Source organism: Exophiala bonariae (genome assembly GCF_035927105.1).
Source record: "Exophiala bonariae strain CCFEE 5792 chromosome Unknown scaffold_2, whole genome shotgun sequence".
NCBI classification, from domain to species: Eukaryota; Fungi; Ascomycota; class Eurotiomycetes; order Chaetothyriales; family Herpotrichiellaceae; genus Exophiala; species Exophiala bonariae.
In genome coordinates this window covers 1,847,598-1,869,014 of record NW_027042477.1, presented here as the reverse complement: position 1 = coordinate 1,869,014, position 21,417 = coordinate 1,847,598, and the positions used below count along the sequence as shown (strand labels likewise).

General features: G+C 51.0%; 6 protein-coding genes across 6 annotated transcripts; 2 read left to right on the top strand and 4 right to left on the bottom strand.

Moving 5' to 3' along the window:
• Nucleotides 1–2,026: 2,026 nt before the first annotated feature.
• LTR84_005189 (uncharacterized protein) lies at nucleotides 2,027–3,965 on the bottom strand (the record flags this gene model as incomplete). Its single annotated transcript, XM_064848761.1, has 2 exons — nucleotides 2,027–3,758; nucleotides 3,814–3,965. The coding sequence occupies 2 exons, from the start codon at nucleotides 3,963–3,965 to the stop codon at nucleotides 2,027–2,029; spliced, it is 1,884 nt and encodes a 627-aa protein (XP_064711385.1).
• Nucleotides 3,966–8,103: 4,138 nt separating this feature from the next.
• LTR84_005188 (uncharacterized protein) lies at nucleotides 8,104–11,090 on the bottom strand (the record flags this gene model as incomplete). Its single annotated transcript, XM_064848760.1, has 4 exons — nucleotides 8,104–8,217; nucleotides 8,279–10,794; nucleotides 10,872–10,990; nucleotides 11,047–11,090. The coding sequence occupies 4 exons, from the start codon at nucleotides 11,088–11,090 to the stop codon at nucleotides 8,104–8,106; spliced, it is 2,793 nt and encodes a 930-aa protein (XP_064711384.1).
• A 1,159-nt stretch (nucleotides 11,091–12,249) lies between these two features.
• Nucleotides 12,250–13,350, top strand: LTR84_005187 (uncharacterized protein; the record flags this gene model as incomplete). The annotated part of the gene is made up of 2 exons (XM_064848759.1): nucleotides 12,250–13,008; nucleotides 13,069–13,350. The coding sequence occupies 2 exons, from the start codon at nucleotides 12,250–12,252 to the stop codon at nucleotides 13,348–13,350; spliced, it is 1,041 nt and encodes a 346-aa protein (XP_064711383.1).
• Nucleotides 13,351–13,646: 296 nt separating this feature from the next.
• LTR84_005186 (uncharacterized protein) lies at nucleotides 13,647–15,161 on the bottom strand (the record flags this gene model as incomplete). Its single annotated transcript, XM_064848758.1, has 1 exon — nucleotides 13,647–15,161. One exon carries the CDS (start codon nucleotides 15,159–15,161, stop codon nucleotides 13,647–13,649), a length of 1,515 nt encoding a protein of 504 aa, XP_064711382.1.
• A 1,524-nt stretch (nucleotides 15,162–16,685) lies between these two features.
• On the top strand, nucleotides 16,686–18,524 carry LTR84_005185 (uncharacterized protein; the record flags this gene model as incomplete). Its single annotated transcript, XM_064848757.1, has 3 exons — nucleotides 16,686–16,757; nucleotides 16,856–17,027; nucleotides 17,095–18,524. The coding sequence occupies 3 exons, from the start codon at nucleotides 16,686–16,688 to the stop codon at nucleotides 18,522–18,524; spliced, it is 1,674 nt and encodes a 557-aa protein (XP_064711381.1).
• A 756-nt stretch (nucleotides 18,525–19,280) lies between these two features.
• Nucleotides 19,281–20,646, bottom strand: LTR84_005184 (uncharacterized protein; the record flags this gene model as incomplete). The annotated part of the gene is made up of 2 exons (XM_064848756.1): nucleotides 19,281–20,363; nucleotides 20,416–20,646. The coding sequence occupies 2 exons, from the start codon at nucleotides 20,644–20,646 to the stop codon at nucleotides 19,281–19,283; spliced, it is 1,314 nt and encodes a 437-aa protein (XP_064711380.1).
• Nucleotides 20,647–21,417: the final 771 nt, after the last annotated feature.

The window sequence follows — 21,417 nt, the reverse complement described above, 5'->3', positions numbered from 1 at the left end:
CCCAGCCTCATCATAGGTTAACATACCTTGTTGATCAATTTTCAATGTGACTGCACGGTGTTTCAGAACAATGAGAAACGACGTTGGTAGGGAACACCCTTTCCGCGCATCTGTGGAGGTCCCCTTCTCGCATCACCGATCCTTCGAGCGTAACGGCTTCCAAGACGATTCGATGAGATCGGAGCTTCTGATACCGACTGAGGAAGGAAGAGAGAGAGAATCTCAAACCGTTGGCCTCTTTTCCTCTCCCTGTTGTCCCTTGCCAACCCCAGGTAAGAGTGAGCCCATCGTTAAATCTAGTCCCGATCGAGGAACGACTCCGAAATCAAAGGGCGGCAGCACACATGATATTCGTATTATTATTACTATTTCTCAACATCCGTCCACGACAAGGGAGAGGGCACAAGTGGGGCGGAACATCCCATCGAGCGTCTCACCGTTTATTCTTTTTTGTTCTTCTTCTCGAACCTCGGACTCGGTTTTCAGAACCACATTTTCCCCAGTCACGGCAGGGCATGCAGATGCAAGGGGGAAACGCGGAAAGAGAGGAGTTCGAAACAGAGGAACCAGCGGGCGAATACCGAAAACAAATGTGTCAAACTTCTTAGTGGTAGTGATGTGGTACTGTACCAAGTGACCGTTGTGTGTACTTCGTATGTAGCAACCGAACCCAGGCCAGGTTCCAGCCAACAAAGGCCGTACAGCACGTACTCTGTACTCCGTACCTAGGTAGTTGTGGAGAAAGCCTACTGCGAGAGGCGCAAGGCTAAACATCGTCCAAGTCCTGGTGGAAAAGCCACACAAATAGCACTGCATGTGTGAAACACCCATCCTCGAATCGCCTGGCTGGACCAGGCCGTTGGGTTGGGCTTTCAACGTAACCATATCATGCAAGGGGCAAAGGGCAAGGAAAGTCAGCCTGAGGGCGGAACGGGGTAACGGAGGGGGAGGGGGGGGCAAAAGAGGAATTTGCTGTTTCCCTTGCTGTCACTTGTCGTTATTGCGGTGCGGTGCGCCTTGCGCGCGACAACATTGGCTTCGAACCACTGACTAACCATGGGGGTTCTCAAAAGTGCTGACTGGCAGCGCGTAAAGCGGCCAGCTGGCTCGAAATTCTAGGATCCAGTATTTGGTTTGTTGGCTGTGAGCTATGCACAGCACAGCAGTTGTGAGAAGTGGAAGGGACACGGCACATAAATAAGCACATAAGCACAGGTGTATGTTATGCATCGACATCGGCTGTCGACCATCGACCATCGACTATACTGCCGTTGGTAGCACGGACAGAGTATGTATGTTACATAGCGAACACTGCCTCTGAACGATTTTTGGATATATATATATATATATGTGTAAATATAAAAGATTCATTTTCATTGATCTCATATTTCATCATCATCATCATCATCATCACTGACTGTATGGCTGCGATGTGGGTATCGAGAAGACGGACGAAGAGGACGGAGAGACATGAAGCAGAAACAACACCTATATGAATCCAAAGAAACAAGACACACGGAATATAACATTCGCCCGGTGTAGTTCGATTGATATCGTGGAGACTCTTTCCTCCCTGGCCTATTCCTTTAATCTTCTGCCTGTTTGCCACCTCAGTTCCGCCCCCTGATTTTTGGACTCCTAAACCCCCGTAACTTTGAATTGACTCGTGACCCTACCATGTCCTCTTCTTCGCCGGACGGACCGATAGATGTAGAAAGAGAGAGAGCATTCCTTCAGTTGTCTACCTCTTTCTTGAATGCCTGTGGCGTGGACTGAAACGGACGTCTGGCACCGTAGGAGCTGTTGCCCTGATGGATTGGTGATGTTAAATTTCACCATGCTCGTGGAATGTCCATAAGGTATTTCCTCCATCCTTGGCATGGCTGTCCCAGAGTCGTGTTGTCGACTTTGGATAATTGTAGCTGCAAGCTTAGTTGTCCTCTTTTTGTCGTCTTCGGATATAAGAGCACTGGCATGTAGCTTGGTGTATCCGCGGAATTATATCCTTAGTGTACTCTTCACCTCTTCATACAACTTCGGAAAAATACCGCTTACTTGTATGCCTTCCGCCAGGGGATCTTGGATCAGGCGGAAGAGGCCCACTGTGATGAACGACATGAGGACGGAAGACAGCGTCAACAGGAGGCATCCAATCGTCGAGGCCCAGTGGGAAATACTCGTATAGCTGGTCGGCATTTTCTCCTTCGACCTTGGCGAAGGGAATGCTACCAGAGGAATTCATGGCGACCAAGTCTGGGCGTTGGTGATGTGGATGTGGATGAGGCCCGTTCATAGTACCTGAGCTCGGGACACTCGTTACAGAAACTTGATGCGAGTGAAGTCTTGGACGAGTGCCGGGACCACCGCCCTGCTGTTGAGCCATGCTGGCTATGTGCCCTGGTGAATGACCTGCGCCAACATTAGGCCCAGTGTACGAGCCACCTTGGGACGGTTGTTGACCTTTGTTCATCAGGCTAGGACTTGGATTGGATGTTGGTGGACGTGAGGAGTGCCTACTCCCTTGATTGGGGGGATATGGGCTACCTTCATCGTCACTACCGAAATGGAGACTTAACGGACCGCCATTACTGGTCGGCATCTCTTGAGGGAAGGTGAAGGGAAAGTTCTGCCCTGGAGTCCCAAGATCTGGTGTTTGGTCGTGGATGAATGTTGGCATGGGAGGGGGATTCATTGAGGCTGAATATGCCGCTGCTAATGAGTCCCTCGGCATTTGGGCCATCCACGCTGAAGGATCCGAGGGATCTGCCGCTTTATAGTCATTATTGGCATCGTAGCTTACTGCGTTAATCTGCGAGACATCCTCCGCAGGGGATTTGATTTTTGGCGCAGATGTGACTTGAGGAACGGAGGTTTGACTCGCATTAGCTCGAGATACTGAAGGTAGATGCTTTCGCGCCGTCGAGGAGCTACTTAGTGGCAAATCCTTCCGAGCAGCAAAGTTCCTGGGACTCCTTCCTCGCACAATAACGGCCCCAGACACCGCCTCTGCTATTGCGATTTTGCCACCTGTGGACAGAGATGCCATGATCTTCAGATGGAGTAAGAAATGCTGTTGGAGTTCTTTCCGTCGACCATTGTTAGCCGTAGCTATTCTGAATTGTAGTCTTTTCCATTGGATGGGGAATGTGGTGTAGTCGGTGTCCAGTTCCTGCCCGGACATTTTGTCCAACGGAATCGTGGGAGGCTCTCGCTCGACTTTGTCTTCGGATTTGTTCGCTTCACCACTGGCTGGTGTCTTCCACGGTACAGATATGATTTTGACCGCATTGTTCTCCACCGACTCGGTGGCAGACACCGCTAGCTCCAGCTCATATATAGGTATTCTCGAGCCATCATCGGTGAAAACGTATCTTAGGTTTCGGGGTAGGGTTACCGACCCGGTAATTTGAAAGAGATTCCGTCGGTAGCAGGTGAGTTCTGGTGGTGGTGGGGGTGCGTCTGGAGTGGTAGGCCATTGCGATTCGGCCAGGAAGAACATGCCATGTAATTGGGCATTGATGTTGACGGATGAACGCCGGAAGGAATCGTCGAGAAGGGTATAGTGGTACTGGGGCATATGAAAACTGAGGTATTTGCTGTCGCGGTCGATCGAGGGACTCTCGGGCAGACCTTCATTTGGGACCTGGTCGAATTGGGCTATGGTACTTTCAGCGAACGGGTCTTCGAATCCTGAAGAGTAGCGTTTAAGAATTCCGGGATGTTGCAGACCGGATTGAGGAAGATCGAATCCTGGTTCACTGAGATCCATTAACACCACCGATTTCGACATCAGGACATGAAGGGCAGACTTACCTGTAGACATCGGAGTCGAAATTGGAGTACTGATCACCCAAGTCTAGTCCTGGGGGTACACTCATATAGTCCAGGTTCTGTAGATTCCCACCTGTGAAGGGCATGGGACTATGCAAATAAGACATTTGCGCTAAAGGGTCGAAGCCGTCCATTGTTACAGCCATATGCCGAAGGCTGAGAGAACCAGATACAACACGGTTTTACGCAAGCGCGCGTGAGATTTGAGAGGAGTGAATGGTTATTGTGAAAGAACGAAGGATTCTTTCTGCATTCTCAGAGGTAGAATATTGTCGACGAAGCGCCACCATGAAAAATGGAAGAGGATGGAGTATTGATGAGCCGTTATTGGCCTTTGGTTAATCAGCAATTACTGGGTTAGTCGGAGTTTGGTGAAAGGCGGCTCGGTGTGCACGATAGCCTGAGAGGAATGAGGCAAAAGGCGACAATAATGCGGGTGAGGATAGACGGTTCCTTTGATGATGCTCGACCTGGGGTTCTCGGACTCGGTGTTCAGGTTCCTGGTTTGACAGCTTGGCGAAGAGATTGACAAGTCGACTGCTCAGCAATTGACAGAAATGGAATCAATTGATCGCGTTCGATGGATATCAATAATGCAATATTGACGTAAGCTAGATGTGGACGTAGAAGTGGTGGTGTGTGTGTGGTGTGCCGGGAATGAGAAGAATAGTCCAGAATTGACAGGTATATAGGAATGGACAATAGATGATGTCGGTGCATGCATTCAGCGCAAGACAAGCGCGAGTAACAATTGAATAATGCTTCGAAGCACTACTACTCGGTACGATACACCCAGGACCAGGACCAGGACCAGGACCAGCACTTGATGTGAACCTGAAAGAGTAGACGAGCTGGACTCCAACTTGAAGTGACCAGGACCGGGAAGTGGTTGAACTTGAACAATAGTGGTAGATGCACGATAGTGGGCATCAATTGGGGAGCGATTCGAGGGGCTGGTTGGAGGGACAGGCGGTAGAAGGAAGAAAGCGGCCTTCTAGAAGAAAACGGGGTACACGCCCGTTCTGCAGTCTAAGGGCCGGCCTGCCTGGCACCTGCAGGCTCCAAGTCTCCAAGCCTCCAAGCCTCCAAGCCTCTCGAGTTCCCACCCTTTCCCAGGCACTGCTAGTTAAAAGCACTAGTTAGCTGTTCCGTAATGGGCACCAAAGATTTAGCTTGCGAGTCCTTTTTCCCACTGGACATGCCACCAACATGCCCGTGCGCCTGATCCAATAACCTTTGGGGCCCTGGGGGCGCTTGTGACGATTCAGGAAGGCTCGAGTCTTGACCTCCCGAGACGGGAGAATGGGGGTGTGCGCAATGGGCTCCTCTAACGAGTTAGTTATCCTAGGCTTAGCCAACACTTGATTTGAGTGCCTCGTTTACCCGTATCATCAATTGCCGCCTTCTCCGTCATCAGTCCTCGTACTTGCTCATGGCCACTTCACTTCTTGTTTTGCCTTTTTGACGTGGACAAATATTATTTTGGGTTCTGCTACTAACAATACGCTCACAGCAGATCCCTGGGAGTTCGGAATCGAGCTCTCGTGACGTAGTCCGTTCTCGTCCGAATCTTGTGATGAACACGAGCTAATCAATCTTCACTTTCCAATCAGTCTGAGAACTACTCCATACCCTTCCCTGGTATCAATGCCAGCGCGCCTCTCTAGAGGTGAACAAAGAGGGGAGGGTTCCCGATGCCTGTCATCAACTAACAACCTAGACATGCAAGAGAAGCAGTGCTAGAAACTTGGAAGCCATCTCAGGTGTCCACCTGCCAGCATTGCACACCACAGGCGGGCAAGCAAGAAAGCCAATTGAGCCCGAAGGCCCCCAGTTTTGTTGGCCTCCGGGCTCCAGTCAAATGCCTGGTCTTCAAGGATTCACAGATGGGGGTCTGTGTTAGCCTTGATCCTGTCTTGTCTCATCGCTGATCATCGCGGCGCCCGAGTGCATCCCCCATGTTCAGTGAGAGAACGATTCAGGCCTGACATGCATACCACAGTAATTATAGCTTGCTGAAACGCTTGTGCTTGCCCGTTGAGGGAAGGGCTCTTTATGGCGAGGTGGCCGTCTAGCGCCCCCAGGCCGCGGTGAGCACATCATGCTGCATTAGAACCCGCCCCTCGCGCCCCGGTGGCTGATCATCCCTCCTCATGCCAGTACCCTCAAAAAGAAGTTGGGTGCGATGTTCAAGGTTCCTCCAGCCACTGACAGAGAAGAGAAAGAAGCGACTTCGCAAACTCGTCGCCTTTTGCGTTGACGCGTAGTCGCTGCCTTTGAGAAAAGTTAGGACACAAGCCTCTGAAAGAACACATTACACATCTCGTTTCAACTCTACGAACTCGGCAAACTTCCGCAAGAGGTGATTTCCGACTTCGAGACGAAGAACAGTGCTTAATGAGCGGGAGCCTCCTCCCACGGTATCCGATACCCGCGTCGAGATTCGAACCATTGCCGCTCTACATCCGACAAGGATCCATCACCGCCTCGCATCCACCGAGCCATTTCGTATTTCTTTGTCTGAAGTTCGCTTGGGCACCCAGGTACTTCGTATTTGTACAATGATTTTTTCATTCCCAAGTCCACAATTCAACGGTAAGTGGACTGGGACCACAGCGAACAAAAATGTTCCAGGGGCATATTCGTCCCTGTCCTTTTCAGCTCCCCGCAGCGGTCAGATGCTTGATTGCAACAATCATGGGCCTCGGGTCAGTTTATTAGTTAGTTAGTGGCAGTGGGAACAAAGAAGAATCATATTCGTACATAGATCACATGTGCCGTAAAGAAGCGGGAAACCGATCAGCCCACCACCGACCAATACTTCCCTCCCTAGGGAGGGTCGCCAATAAGTGGTGCAGTATCCGTATTTTCGCTATGGCTCTGCAAAACTGACAAAAACTCTGGCAGTGGAGTAACCAAAACCAAAACCAAACCCCACGAACCCTCGATTATTCGTCCGGCAAGCACGACCAAGGCACCCGGCACTCCGCAGATCATCACGCTTAAAGGTAACCGTGGTACTTCAGTCTTTCCTCCCAAAGGTACCACGACGGCTGGGTGCGGTGGTACGAACCAAAGGAGCCCTAAACTACTAACTAGGCCATGGCACAGTTGTACGGAACAATAGACATGGTCTTGCAGTGGTCGAGGTCCAACCATACAAGGGGACGGGGTGTCTGCCTCGTTTCTACATATGGTCCTGTCTCCTGGCTCTGTGTCTCACAATGAGCCGTACGAGCACTCCCAAGAAGTAAAGTGGATGGACTGTGCTTGTTCTTTTAAGATCTCTTTGAAAGGGCTCCATTTACCCATCAGGGTAGAACATGGGGCCACCTGGTGGATTGAGCTCCCCAGTTCTTTTTTACACCTTTGGCCTTTTCATCTTCAATAATAGACTATCTTTCCCAATATGGTTGCTCCGTGCTTCCGTTTCGTAGATGGATAGATTCCTTCTTATCCTTTTTATCTCTCTCTGTATAATCCATGGTGCTAGTGCTACTAAGGTGAAGAGATGAACCTGTTGTGTCGGCCGACTTGACCATGAAGCCCCCCACCGACCAACCAACCAACCATGTAAATACCTAAACTCAACGAATCGTCTGCCTTGGACGTATGTCCTTCTCTGATATCCATCGCACAAGTGTATCCGCTTATCCCGTCCGAAAAGCTGTCAGTCAGTTATACTGCATACTGCCGGTCCGTCCTATCAGTTCGGTCTGCTTCTGTATGTCGCCAAAGCCCAATGAATAGTGCACAATCATCGGATTCCTATCACACTAGAAATGACAGTAGAGCCCCATTCGTTAGCTTGAGGGCCTGCATTGGCCGGACCTCCGAATCCAGACAAGTAAGCCATTTTCAAGCTACACGTACAGCAGTAGTTCTTTTATCCTTCTGCAGCCTTCTGCATGGATTTGCTAATCGTTGATCCTAGGACAAGACTATCATCTGAATGCGCATCGGAGTTTTAGTCCAACATCGCGACGAGTCTTAGGGCTGATTCGGATTATGTCAATGACCGGACCTTAGATACGGCCCGCTTCACTGGCAGATCATGCCGACCAAGCTCTCTCTCAATACCGCCACATTGCGCACAATGCACGATGGCCACCGATCCAAGTGCTGACGCTCAGACGTGGCCCTTTTTATAGGTGGCCTTTGCGAGTAGTAAAGAAGCCAAGACAGGACTATCCTGTCAAAGCTCTGTTGACTGGTACCTGACAGCCTTCTATTTTCGTTAGTATCCTTCGATAGTCAGCACTGCTTGATATCTCAAGCTGGTGTCATCATGGTCCAGTGTACAGGATCACTGGTGACTTCGTCAAAGCTGTTGGCAGTGCTGAACCCGAGTTGTTTGAGGCCATCAATCGTGAAGTCCTCACGAGCCTGTGCGTGATAGTCAGTCAACAAACTGAAAACCTCATCGGTCTCGAAATAGCCCACTTACATAATCAAGTATCACAGATCGCGCAGATTGCTTTTTGAAATACCGAAGAGCCAACAGGAGAATACCCTGGAACAAAGTCATTCGGTCACTGTGAATTGTTGAGATCACTGGCGATGAGATACAACCCATGCCGAGTGACTTGTTCCATGACGCTATGTGTTCAGATCCTTTGAATTCGGGTTTCAGAACCAACACACTCGCCAGTAGAGCTTGATCATTGACTCTTTTAGCACGTATAATGCCAGCCTGTTCTTTCGAGGCAACAGCAGCTCGATAGATGCCTTGTACATCAAGTCGAGCAGCTCTTGTGAGGTGATCCATAGTGACGTCCAGGTAGTCAGATCCATGGACGAGATCGTACTTGACATCGGAACTTGTCAAAGACTGTCCCAAACCATCTGGGGGAGACCAGCTCACCAGATCCCGGATGGTCATGGTCGTTACTGGGTTTGTGAGAGAAACATTCCAGCCAAGCTTTGCAAACCAAAGACGTAACCTCTTGGAGTCAACGGGGTCAAGTTTGGGGATACCAAGATAAACATTCGGATATCTCACCCCAAGTTGGAACTTGGTAATGCCCTTCTTCTGGAGAAGAGCTCGTACAGCACGATCATGTAGAGAATGTCCGATAGACAAGCGCCGACGAGCCGGATCAACGATAATTGCTCCAATATGCCCAATACCGCTGGTCTTGAAATAGTATGTCGTGCAGAATCCAAACAATTCTTTCGTACTGCTGTTCCTGACCACGAAATGCGCCTCCTCCACATCTGGATCACGTAGCAAAAAGGTATTTGTTGTGGTATTGCGTAGAAGACTCGCATGGACAGATGGCTCATCCCTACATTGCTCAAGCAGCATGTCAAGAGCTTTGCGATCGCGATCTTCTCCAAAGCTTTCGACCAGCCATTGCTGTCTTGCCTGGCTGGTTTGAGGCCTCTGGCTGAAGGATCCAGGTAAAATCCCCGTTGGAGATATCTCTCCATAAAGCACTCGAACTAGAGTTCGGAGAGCTGTTTCTGTGAAATCATACGTACAGATGTACGTGCCAATGGTAGGATCCGTCGCAAAGTCGAATGGCGAACTGACGGCAACGACCACACATGGCTTCTCTTTTGGTTTGCCATTTGACCCAACTGATAGTTTGCACAGCATCGAAATGTGCTTTGCAAATGCATTCTGATACATGTTGCGACCCGCATCTGCCGTGATGACAATGACCCCTTGAGCTCGACTCAGAAGGTTCTCATGTAGAGGGCGTACTCCATTTGCTGTGTACGATGTATGAGATATCTTGCCATTTCGATAACTTGCAAGCGCCCTTCCGAGACCTCGAAAGACTTGCTCACCACTCATGATCGAGGCGTTCGTGTCAAAGCTAGGGCTCCGTCCATAAGTGGGTGCTGTAGAGAACTCGGATTGCTTATGGTGGAATAATGCCGAGGCAGGTAGCGGTTTAACCAATGGGCTCAAAAGGAGAAGCTCGTCCTCTGCTTTGATGGCTCGAGATAGTGGAAGGTAATGGTTTTGGTCGCGAACAACAGTGATGGACTGACTATAAGCCGAGTTCGAGAGATTAGTGTGTAGGGGTTGTAGGAGTGCGAGATTTTCCGTTCCTGCAGGAGAGAATGCTCTTTCCCAAGAGGTATATCGCGATTTCAAACTGAGTATTCGTTGAACAGACTCTTGAACGCGAAAGCGTTCAATCATTCCATTATCCAACCCAGCTTTTAGTCCGTTAATGGCGTCTTCTTGAACTGATAGCGTCCGACAAGTCAGGATCAAGTCACAGCCAGCTTTGAAAGCCATGACCGTTCCGCCACTGATGCCGATATTTCTGCTCAGAGCTTCCATTTCCAGACATTCTGAGACTACCACGCCCTCAAACCGCATTTCAGTCCTTAGAAGGTCCCTGACAATCTGTTCCGACAAACATGCATGCATCACATTGACTTGTGAGGTCGCCATGGCTACACCACCTACCATCATTGAGTCAAGGCCTTGCGTTATTGCTGCACGGAATGGAACTAGAGCACTTTGACTTAGGTTCTCTAGTGAGTCTGTGATTGTTGGAACATCATCCGGCACTCCAAAGAACTCCAGGTTACCATATGAAGGAAAATGTTTACCACAAGTGGCAACTCCGCCTTCTTGGTAACCCTTCATACACTCGACCCCATATGCTGAAACTTCATTTGGGTCATCACCAATTGACCGGACTCCCAGTGGTTGATTTCTTGCATTGGTAAGAACGTCGAAGACAGGTCCCAAGATCCAGTTGATGCCACAAGAGTTCAACTCTTGTGCAGTAGCCCGAGCAATGTCCTTGGCTAGCTTTTTGGAACCCGTGGCGGCCATGCCCATTGCACTTGGAAATTGGCGGATATATACATCATCGTAAAGACTGTTGACACCTCCATTCTCCTGATCAAGTGCAATCAGTAGCGGAACGGGATGGCCAGCTTTTCGAGCAATCTTCTGAAGTTCAAGGACCAGATTTGTTGTCTGTTCAGCAGCTGTTACAATTCAAAAAGGTTAGTCCAAGATGGTCAAGGAAGGGCAATCGCGACAGTGGACATGATCGGGGATCTACATTTCAGATTTTGAGCTTTGAGAAGTATCGAGCCTACGTGATACTTCTCAATAAGAACCTTGACTTGATCCGTGACAGAAGTTCCATCAAAGCCCATCATAAACAGTTGGCCTAGCTGTCTATCAAATAGTCAGCATGGAGAACATGTCAAGAAGCATGTCGGCATTTTGCCTACCTTGATTCGTCCCACAGGGAGGGGACATCCCCGTTGGTGGCCATGTCGGTATAGGGCCAAAGCCCCCCACATGCAGTGGATGATTGGATAAAACACAAGGATTAGGCTGAACAGGAGATGAATGAAGACCTGGCAGTGGTCGGATCAAGCATCAAGAGTGGTCTGGTGCAAGGTGCATTCCGGAGCGACTGGTGGTCACGAGTTTGCTCTAAGTTTGGAGCGGGTAATGTGCATGGCGTTAGAGATGTGCAATAGACGAAGCAAACCAGGAACGTGGAAGCGCGATGGTGGAAACGAGGTGATGTTGCATTTGTTGTAGTGTCGGGTCAGGTCGCATTGAACAACTCTTTTGAAGATGTAATGCTGGGAAGGCTGGAGGTTGGGAAAGAAGGTGAAAATCACACCCTGTTTGGCGGCCACCAAAGCAGAGGGTAACTTTTGGTAGTGATCAGTTTGGCTAACAGCCCCTAGCGAGTTGGCTTCGTTAGTGCCAGCGCACCAACCAGTGGGGGTTGGACAAACACTGGGCGTTCGGAAGCTAATGAAGACTAACGCCCCCGAGGGGTTCCCGAGCATCTGAGGAGCAGAAGGCAGGTGCAACCGCAACCGTTACACTGGAGCGTGAAAGTGCAACATCCGTCGTGGAGCTGCAACACGTGACTAGATACTCTCGGCCCGCAGATTTTCCGGCCACAGTTCGAACCTTTCGGCTTGTTTTTCTACCACTCAGCATTTATTCCACTACTACCTTCATCAGGAGAACCAGTATGAATCATCCCCTACCCTACATTGCTGACTTCATCTTCCTGAGCCTTCCGCCGATAAGACTATCATGCTCTGGTCTCCATCAATGTTACTGGTCGGCTACTCGGTGAGTGGTCGAACCGTTGGATGACACACAACCATGTACCGTTGCAAAATCGCTCTTCATCGACACTTTGCTCTGGGGACATTCATCCGCAGGTAGTGTGGTTTGCCGTCGCTCAGGCTGCCGTTGAGTGCCTCTTACTCCGCATTGCTTTCCCTATGTAATCCTCTCATGATTGCCTGGTTGGAAGATTGACCTACGTCAGACAAAGGTTTGTCCTGCTTTTTTCGTTGATCATCTTCTTTCCCTTTTGAATATACTCTCGAGTTGAGAATTATCCTACCCAATTGATACCAAGATCACAATACCCGAGTCACCTTCAAGATCACACAAAGATGAAGGTTATCATCCGAGACAACACAGATGGGGCTTCCCAGTATGCGGCAAAGTACATTATCAACCGCATCAAAGCCTTTGCGCCTACACCAGAGAGACCTTTTGTTCTTGGGCTTCCCACAGGTAGCAGTCCGGAGCTGATATACCAATACCTTGTTCAAGCACATCGATTTGGAGAGATCTCATTTGCCAATGTCGTAACATTCAATATGGACGAGTATGTCGGCTTAGCAGAGGACCACCCCGAATCCTACCACAGTTTCATGTATAAACACTTCTTTGCCCACGTTGATATCAATCCAAACAACGTCAACATACTTAACGGCAATGCGCCCAATCTCGCAGAAGAGTGCGCTGCTTATGAAGAGAAAATCGCCCGAGCAGGCGGAATAGATCTATTTCTCGGAGGAATAGGTCCAGATGGCCATATTGCCTTCAATGAGCCTGGATCATCCCTAAAGTCGCGCACCAGGGTCAAGACCTTGGCAGAAGACACAATACGAGCCAATTCACGATTCTTCGGAGGTGATCTGAGTCAAGTGCCTAAGCAGGCCTTAACAGTCGGAGTTCAAACAGTCATGGACGCAAGGGAAGTGCTGGTAATAGTGCTGGGCTCCAACAAAGCGACGGCGCTACAGAAAACGATCGAGGGCGGTGTCAGTCAAATGTGGACCGCCAGTGCACTTCAATTACATGAGTCTGCCATCATTGTCTGCGACGACGCCGCAACCGATGAAATGCTCGTGAAAACAGTCAAAGTAAGTGGACTAGACTGAAATTTGAGTTTCCTTTCCACGATGCTGACCTCGCTATAATAGTACTTCAAGAGTATCGAACAAGTATCCGACGAACAACAAACGGCCAGAGCGACACCTCAACAGAAAGCACAGACGAAAGTGGACAACTGGCGTGGGGCGCTCCGGCAGCTCAAGATCGACACGGACAAGAAGGACACGGTGATTGACCAAGATGACGGCGAGTTGACGCCCGACAGTATGTCTTCGCGATTGATCGATTCAGCGATCGGGATGAATGAGAAGAAGATGGACGATTTCATCTTCGATCGGATGGGTTCACGAGTCTCAACATTTGCGGCATGATTGATTTGAATTTTCTGCTTTCAAGGTGGGACGGCTGAATTATGTTACAAGATTGATTGATCACTATGACTTTGCGGGATGTTGCTGAAACGCGTTTTGCCCCAGGGAGGCCATTCTGTACGTGATATATAGTTGGGAGCGAGATTTCCCCCCTTTATGCTTTAAGGAGATTAAAAGCCTACTTGATGCATGAACAGTTACAACAGGAGTGATCTTTCACTTCCAAAGAAATCACCGTATCCAATTTTTTCGCAAATGCTACATAAAAATATACTACACCACAGTAAAAGAGGTTTTTACAATTTCGCAAAAACGGTTGGAACAGCGCCACCCATCTCAACCAAAGTACTTTTATTGCGCAACCAAGCCTCGAGGCCGCGGCGACCGTTCTCGACACCCACCCCGCTCTGCTTCCAGCCACCGACGGCCATCTCTGCCGGGCTTTCACCCCAGGTGTTGATCCAAGTGATGCCGGCCTCGAGCTGCTTGATGACACGATGGCACTCGTTGATGTCGGTACCGAACACACCCGCGGCGAGGCCGAGGTCAGTATTGTTGGCGCGCTGCACGACTTCCTCGATGGAGCGGTAGGTCAGGACGGACATGACGGGGCCGAAGATCTCCTCCTTGACGATCTCCATGTCGTCGGTGCAGTCGGTGAAGACGGTGGGTTTGACCCAGAACCCGTTCTGGAGGTGGGTGGGGAGGTTCTCCGGCTTCTCGGGCCCGCCGCAGAGGAGCGTGGCCCTGTCGTTCTCGATGCCGCGGCGGATGTAGCCCAGGACCTTCTCGTGGTGGACCTTGCTCACCAGCGGGCCGAAGTTGGTGGTCGGGTCGGCCAGGTCGCCGGCCTTGACGAACGCCATCTTCTCGAGGACTTTCTTCTCAAATGCGGCCTTGAGTTTCTCCGGGACGAAGACGCGCGTGCCGTTCGTGCAGACCTGGCCGGAGCTGAAGAAATTGGCCAGCAGGGCTCCGTCGGCGGCTTGGTCGACGTCGGCGTCCGGGAGGACGATGACGGGACTCTTGCCGCCGAGTTCCATCGTCACGTATTTCATCTCGCCGGCCGCAGAGCCCGCCACCTTTCTGCCTGTGGCGACCTGGCCGGTGAAGCTGACCTTGGCGATGCCCGGGTGCTTGGTGAGATAACCGCCGACGTCACCGGCGCCGTAGACGACGTTGAAGGTTCCGTCGGGCACGCCGGCTTCTTTGTAGATCTGGGCCAGGAATTGCGCGTGCAGTGGAGTGACTTCCGATGGCTTGTAGACCATGGTGTTTCCCGCGGCCAGGCAAGGGGCCGACTTCCACAGGGCGATTTGAATCGGATAATTCCACGCCCCGATTCCCGCACACACGCCGAGTGGCTCTTTCGACGTGTAGACCCATGCAGAGTCTCTCAGGCGGAAAGATTCACCATTCAGGCCACCGGATGCGATCAAGTTTGCAAAGTACTCAAGCACGTCGGCTCCTGTGACGATGTCGACAGTCGATGTTTCGGAAAACGCCTTGCCGGTGTCGAGAGTCTCGATTTTGGCGAGTTCGTCATTTCGAGCTCGTAGAAGAGAGACGGCTTTTAGTAGGATCCTTGACCGTTCGATGGGCGGTGTGCTGGACCACGTGGGGAATGCGGCTCGAGCTGCTGAGATGGCAGCATCGATGGATGATGGAGATGATGTGTGAATGGTGCATACGGGTTTTGCGGTTGATGGATCGACGGATTGGAAGGATCCTGATGAGGTTGATGAAGGTTGTGATTTTCCAGCGTAAAATGTATGCCGGTCGGGGACACTGGTCTGAGATGCGACGGTCATGTTGAAAATGGGTTTGAGGTTTGGATTTTGGGCTCTTCAATGGTCGAATATCATGCCAGCCTCGAAGTAATTGATATCGGCTCCCAACTCCGGCAGAAATGTCTTCCGAGAAGGGATTATGTCTATCGTCGGTAGTCCGGGTTAGTTGCCAGTCGTTGTCTGAAAGTTGGATGTGATAGTTGATTTCAAGCTGGTCAAGATTCTCCAGCAATCAACAGGAAGCCGTTTGAAGATTGCCTAGGTACGTTTAGTGGACCGGCGTTTGAGTTGTGCTAGTGGGAGAAGTGGTGGCGGTCAGTTAGATACGAAGTACCTGGCCAGCTGGCCACCCAAGCTTGAGAGGCAAACTGGAAGTCTTTGCTTGGGTTGCAGTCCACCATGAAACTTTGCTTTCAAAATATATCTCGAATTACATCAAGGCTTTTCACCGTCTATCTTGAACCTACTCGTACAGCCGTGGCAAGATAGATGCCGACGCTGCATGGCATCTCTGAGGGAGCGATTGAATCCCCGTAACGACGCCCCTCCTAGTACCTACGAGTAAGATACTATCGTCTGGGATGACGCATGCTCGGTCCATCAACTCAAGGTCGAATCCTTCCTCTCCACTGGCATCTCTATCAACCTAGGTATCCACTCGGACTTGTCCCTTGATACGAATTCAAAGTCCTTGGATTCGACGATCTCTGAGACTCTGACCTCGTGGTCTGGAAGCCTTTTCTCGGCTTAGGCGGACCCCGCAGGGATAACCTACAACTTGTCGAACAATTCTCAAGGTAAACAGCTCCATTTCCAGTAATCGTTACCTGAGAACAATCAGTGCCATGTCTCGCAATTGGTTTCCCCTCGTCCTCGACCTGAGTCACGATGGCTTTCCTCTCGTATAGGGCATGGACCTTGCTTTCTTAATCCTTCAAGAAATTTTCACCGCCTTGTTCCGAATGGTCCGTCCGAGGGCCCCTCGGGACCCTCTCTGGGAAGATGCCAGCTTTTGACCGGGGAAGGTCTCCATCCATGCCGTCATTACAGGTTGGAGCTCCCTCTCTTGATCATCCTGGAATCCATGCATCCAATAAACAAACAATTGCATGCAAGTCTCTATCTCAGTCAATCAGCTATCAGCAATCGGTCAGATCTCGCGAGCTTAAGCTTTTCAATGTGACACGCCCGACCCCCTCATGCACTCGTGTGCCATGCAATCCCTCTTACTCGTACGCGTTTGCCTTCCTTGGACCCTTGCACCGTTGGTTTGGGTCTCGGTGGATGTTGAGTAACTAGTTTTCAGCTTTCTGGTGGACTGACGGTTAGAGTCGTTTTCCAAAGGTGGATCTAGCTACGAAGTCCTCTTCTCATCGTCGAGATTTAACTCGATCAGAGGCACCGCAGAAAAGTCGTGTGCTTTTTTGGACAATTAAATTCTGTATCTCTCCCGAGGTTGATTGATTCTGATCGCTTCGACTCTCCAATCTGAGTCTATCTAACAGTTCGATTGTATCAAGAGTGTCGACTTGGTTGGGAATCATCATGACGACCACGCAATTGTCCTCTTCGGAGACCAACAGCTATGACTATCTCATAGTTGGAGGCGGCACAGCTGTAAGTATTGACTCTGTGTGACATCTCTGCGTAGAGCTTGTTGGACCTTTGCGGAAGTAAACATCAAAGTCAAAGCTAACCGTTATCCTATCGTGAAGGGCTGTGTCATCGCATCCCGCCTCGCAGAATACCTCCCTCACAAGAAGATCCTCCTGATCGAGGCCGGCCCCAGCGACTTTATGGATGATCGCGTTTTGGACCTCAGGCAATGGCTCAATTTGCTGGGAGGAGAGTTGGATTATGATTATGGCACCACTGAACAACCAAACGGTATGACTATAGATTCATTCTCCTCAAACAGCTGCATAAACAACAACCTCTAACGTCAGTATACTAGGAAACTCCCACATCCGCCATTCACGAGCCAAGGTATTGGGAGGATGCTCGAGCCACAACACACTGATATCGTTCCGCCCATTCGAGTATGACTGCAAGATCTGGGAATCACTAGGAGCCAAAGGCTGGACCTTCCCAACCTTCACACGGGTGTTGAACAAGCTCCGTAACACGGTGCAACCGGTCCACGCCCGCCACCGCAACCAGTTGTGCAAGGACTGGGTCAATTCATGCAGCACGGCCATGGACATCCCTGTGGTCCACGACTTCAACAAGCAGATCACTACCACGGGAAGCCTGAAGCCTTGCGTGGGATTCTTCTCGGTCAGCTACAATCCAGACGATGGACGACGCTCAAGCGCCTCGGTCGCATACATCCACCCAATCCTCCGCGAGGAAGAAAAGCGCGACAACCTCAAAGTCTTGACCAACGCCTGGGTCTCCAAGATCAACATCGACAAGAACGACTCGGTCAGCGGCATCGATGTGACCCTCCAATCCGGCGAGAAACTCACACTGACAGCCAAAACCGAAACCATTCTCTGCGCCGGCGCCGTCGACACGCCCCGCCTGATGCTTCTCTCCGGCCTGGGCCCGAAGGAGCAACTGACCTCGCTCTCCATCCCCGTAGTGAAGAACATCCCCGGCGTGGGCGAGAACCTCCTCGACCACCCGGAAACCATCATCATCTGGGAACTCAACAAACCCGTCCCACCGAACCAGACAACCATGGATTCCGATGCAGGCATCTTCCTCCGGCGCCAGGCACCGGACGCCGCCGCCTCCAACCCATCCCCGATCTTCAACCCGCAGAGCCTTCCAGACGGCGACATTGCCGACGTGATGATGCACTGCTACCAGATCCCATTCTGCCTGAACACGACACGCCTCGGCTACGACACGCCGATCGACGCCTTCTGCATGACGCCCAACATCCCACGCCCACGGTCCCGGGGCCGGCTGTACCTGACCTCGGCAGACCCGAGCGTCAAACCAGCCCTCGACTTCCGCTACTTCACAGACCCAGAAGGCTACGACGCGGCGACGTTCGTGTTCGGGCTGCGCGCGGCACGCAAGATCGCCAACGAAGCGCCCTTCAAAGACTGGATCAAGCGCGAAGTCGCGCCGGGCAACAAGCTGCAGTCGGACGAGGAGCTGTCCGAGTACGCCCGCCGCGTCGCGCACACCGTGTACCACCCGGCCGGCACGACCAAGATGGGCGACGTGCGCACCGACGAGTTCGCCGTCGTCGACGAGAAGCTCAAGGTCCGCGGCATCAGGGGCTTGCGCATCGCCGACGCCGGTGTCTTCCCCGCCATGCCCACCATCAATCCCATGCTGACCGTCTTGGGCGTCGGCGAGCGCGCCGCAGAGTTGATTGCCGCCGACGCCGGCTGGAAGGGCGAGGGTGCCGTGCAGGCTCGGTTGTAGGCCCGCTCCCTCTTTTTTGGTTTTTTGGTAGATGAAACTCAGGCTGGGAAAAACCATCCCTCCCTGGATGGGACAAGGCTTCGGTCTCTATGTAGCACGCACGGATTTCAGGGTGATTTCGGGACATGATCATCGTGCGTGTTTATCTGGAACAAAAAGCAGGACTTGCGTACAAACCAACCTCTGAATATGTATCTCACCTGTGCCGTCTGGCCTCACTCGGAGAAAGTGCCATGTGATGTCTTGTCATGTCATATTCTGAATGGATACGCTCGCTCAACCGTGATGAATCCAAGTAGTTAAAATTCTCGGTGCTTTGCTTGATACTCCCTGGACTAGTTAGTACACCCATTCGATGCTTTGCGAAGCACACTCCAGGGTCGAAGCCAGCATTGCACAAGAGATGTGCGAGAGGCTCTCCTTAGCAGCGGAGATTACCTAGTCAAATAGAACACACGGAAGTGGAGTGGACATACAGCAAAGTCCACGGGATTTCTCACACGCAAAAATCGTCGAAGGGGGGTATTGATTGATCTCCTGCTTAGACGCCTACCTAGCTATCAAATTGGCTATGGGGTGCATACAATCAAGCAACAAATGGACGTCCAACAGGTAGATGAGACTCAGTGACAATTCATGGGTAAATACTAGCTGTGAACCACAAACACATAGCTTGGCCAACAATTCCCTCTAAACGCCTTCGCCACTGGCCACTGCGTAGAGATCTTTGCCCTGGGAATATCAAATACCAACAGTCTAATCACCGACACTGACGCCCGCCTTGTTGTCGTCTTTTGGATCTTCCTTCTGGGGATCTTGTCCTTTGGTCGCTTCTTTCTCAGCCTTGTCTGTCGAACCAACACCGCCTGTTGTAGTGGATTTGCCCTTTTTCAAGTCTGGCTCTTCATCTTCATCGTCGTCGTCGTCGTCATCATCATCCTCGCTGTCGTCATCATCGTCATCTTCCTCGTCATCCTCATCTTCCTCGGGAATCGAGAGCTTCTTCTCCAAGGCTCTGATCTCTTCTGGACTGGCTTCTCCAATATCACTACCGCGATGCTTCCTGGTGACTGGCTCTGCTGTTGCACTGATCTCAGAGTCTTCAACTGCTGTCTTACTCTCTGTTTCATCACTCAACACGGTGTCACTCTCTGCAGCGGGTGTGGCCTCGCTCAGCTTTGACTTGGTCTTCGCAATGCTGCTTGTTCTTCTGACTTCCAATACTTGAGCTTCGGTGGAGGCTGCCTCTCCAGCATCACCTGCTTGCGTTGGAGATGTCGATACTGGTGAGGTGGCTACGTCCTCAGATTCTGCAATCTTGTCTATGCTCGTTCGTTTTGCACCCTCGGTTGCAAGTTGTGCGGGAGTCTTGCTTGCAGTGGCTTCTGTGGCAGTATCTGCAGACTCGACCGCAGCGTCTGCTGAGAGTTTTGTAGCTGCCGGAGTAGGAGTCTGGTCGGATGTTGAAGGTGTTGCTTTGACCGGCACCTTTGCTGCTGAGGTGGTTCCTGTCTTCTTCTGCGCAGCCTTGGCTGCGGCTTCAGCACCAAGTTGCCGAAGGATCTGATTCCCGGGCGAGTCTGTGGACTTTTGAGCTGCATCCTTCTCTTTGTCTTTGGTGGGCTCTGCAATGGAGATATGACGTGTCTCAGACGAAGCTCTAGATGGTGGACCAGATGGACCGGAGCGTTGAGGAGTAGATGCTGCGGTGTCGGTGGCAGTAGTAGTAGCGGGGTTCGGACTCAGAGTACTGACGCCCAGTGTACCAAATTCATCGGCTCCAGCGATTTGCTCTTTGAGTTCACCGTATTCGTTCCATTCTTCAATTTGTTCTATATCCTAGTAGCAATCAATATAGCCTCAGTGTACCGGGGGTGGGAGGAGCACATACACCAACGATTGAACCAAACTTGACCAAACCGGGCAGCTTCCTACCCTTTGACCTTCTTCCCCATAGCATACGTGCCTTCTCGTCAGTGGCGACATCCACTGCTCGGAAAGGAATCTTATTGGCTTTCAATATAGTTTCGAGACGAGAAGTCGCGGTTATGATGTGTGAGGAACCGGCTGTGAGGGAGGTGTAGAGGTAGAGGGTGGAATCTGCGGCAGCAGGTGTCGCCATCTTTAACGGTGAGGGTTGACTGCGATAGAAGTAGACGCTCAATCAATCAATCGTTGAGGAAGTGACACGACGGTACAAATTCTGTCCCGTCTCTTGGAGACGTACGGGTTAGTAGGATAATTTCAGGTTGGCTCCTGAGCGTAGGATGTTTGAAGTGGTTGTGGTGATGTTTGCACAACAGAAGTGCTGCGGAATCTCCTGGTCTCGCGTTGTGTTAGGATGTGCAATCAGACAGGCCAGTACACGAATCCCGCTTCGCACAACCAACCTTGATTGTTGCTTCAAGTTTCAGGTTGACTGCAGACTTGGTGGATAAGAGGATATGGTGTTTGTGGTACTTCTCTCACTATCTGAGGTAGATTGGTGGGGGTTTGTTCACCTGCTGCCAGTGTCGCAATACCTGACGATGTCATCGCCAAGGGAAGGGGAAGGGAAACTGCTTCCCACTCACCCTTTTTTGTGGATGTCTTGACGATTGCTTACAGGGTGTTCTAACGATATCAACAGCTATTATACGATGTTATCCCATTGTATCGACATAGGTAACAATCCTCCATCAAAGCTCGATATGTTTTCGAAAGGCAGCACATACGCCCCATCTTACAGAACCGCTTCCAGCTGACTTGGTGGTGGACAGTCAAAAGACATGCCAACTTCTCTACAGCTGTCCATGAAGGCAACGAGGAAAATCCAAATACATGGTATTCTTTTTGCCTGGGCTATCCATGACAGACTTCCACATCATGATAGCATTTGCCGGCCATTTATTGC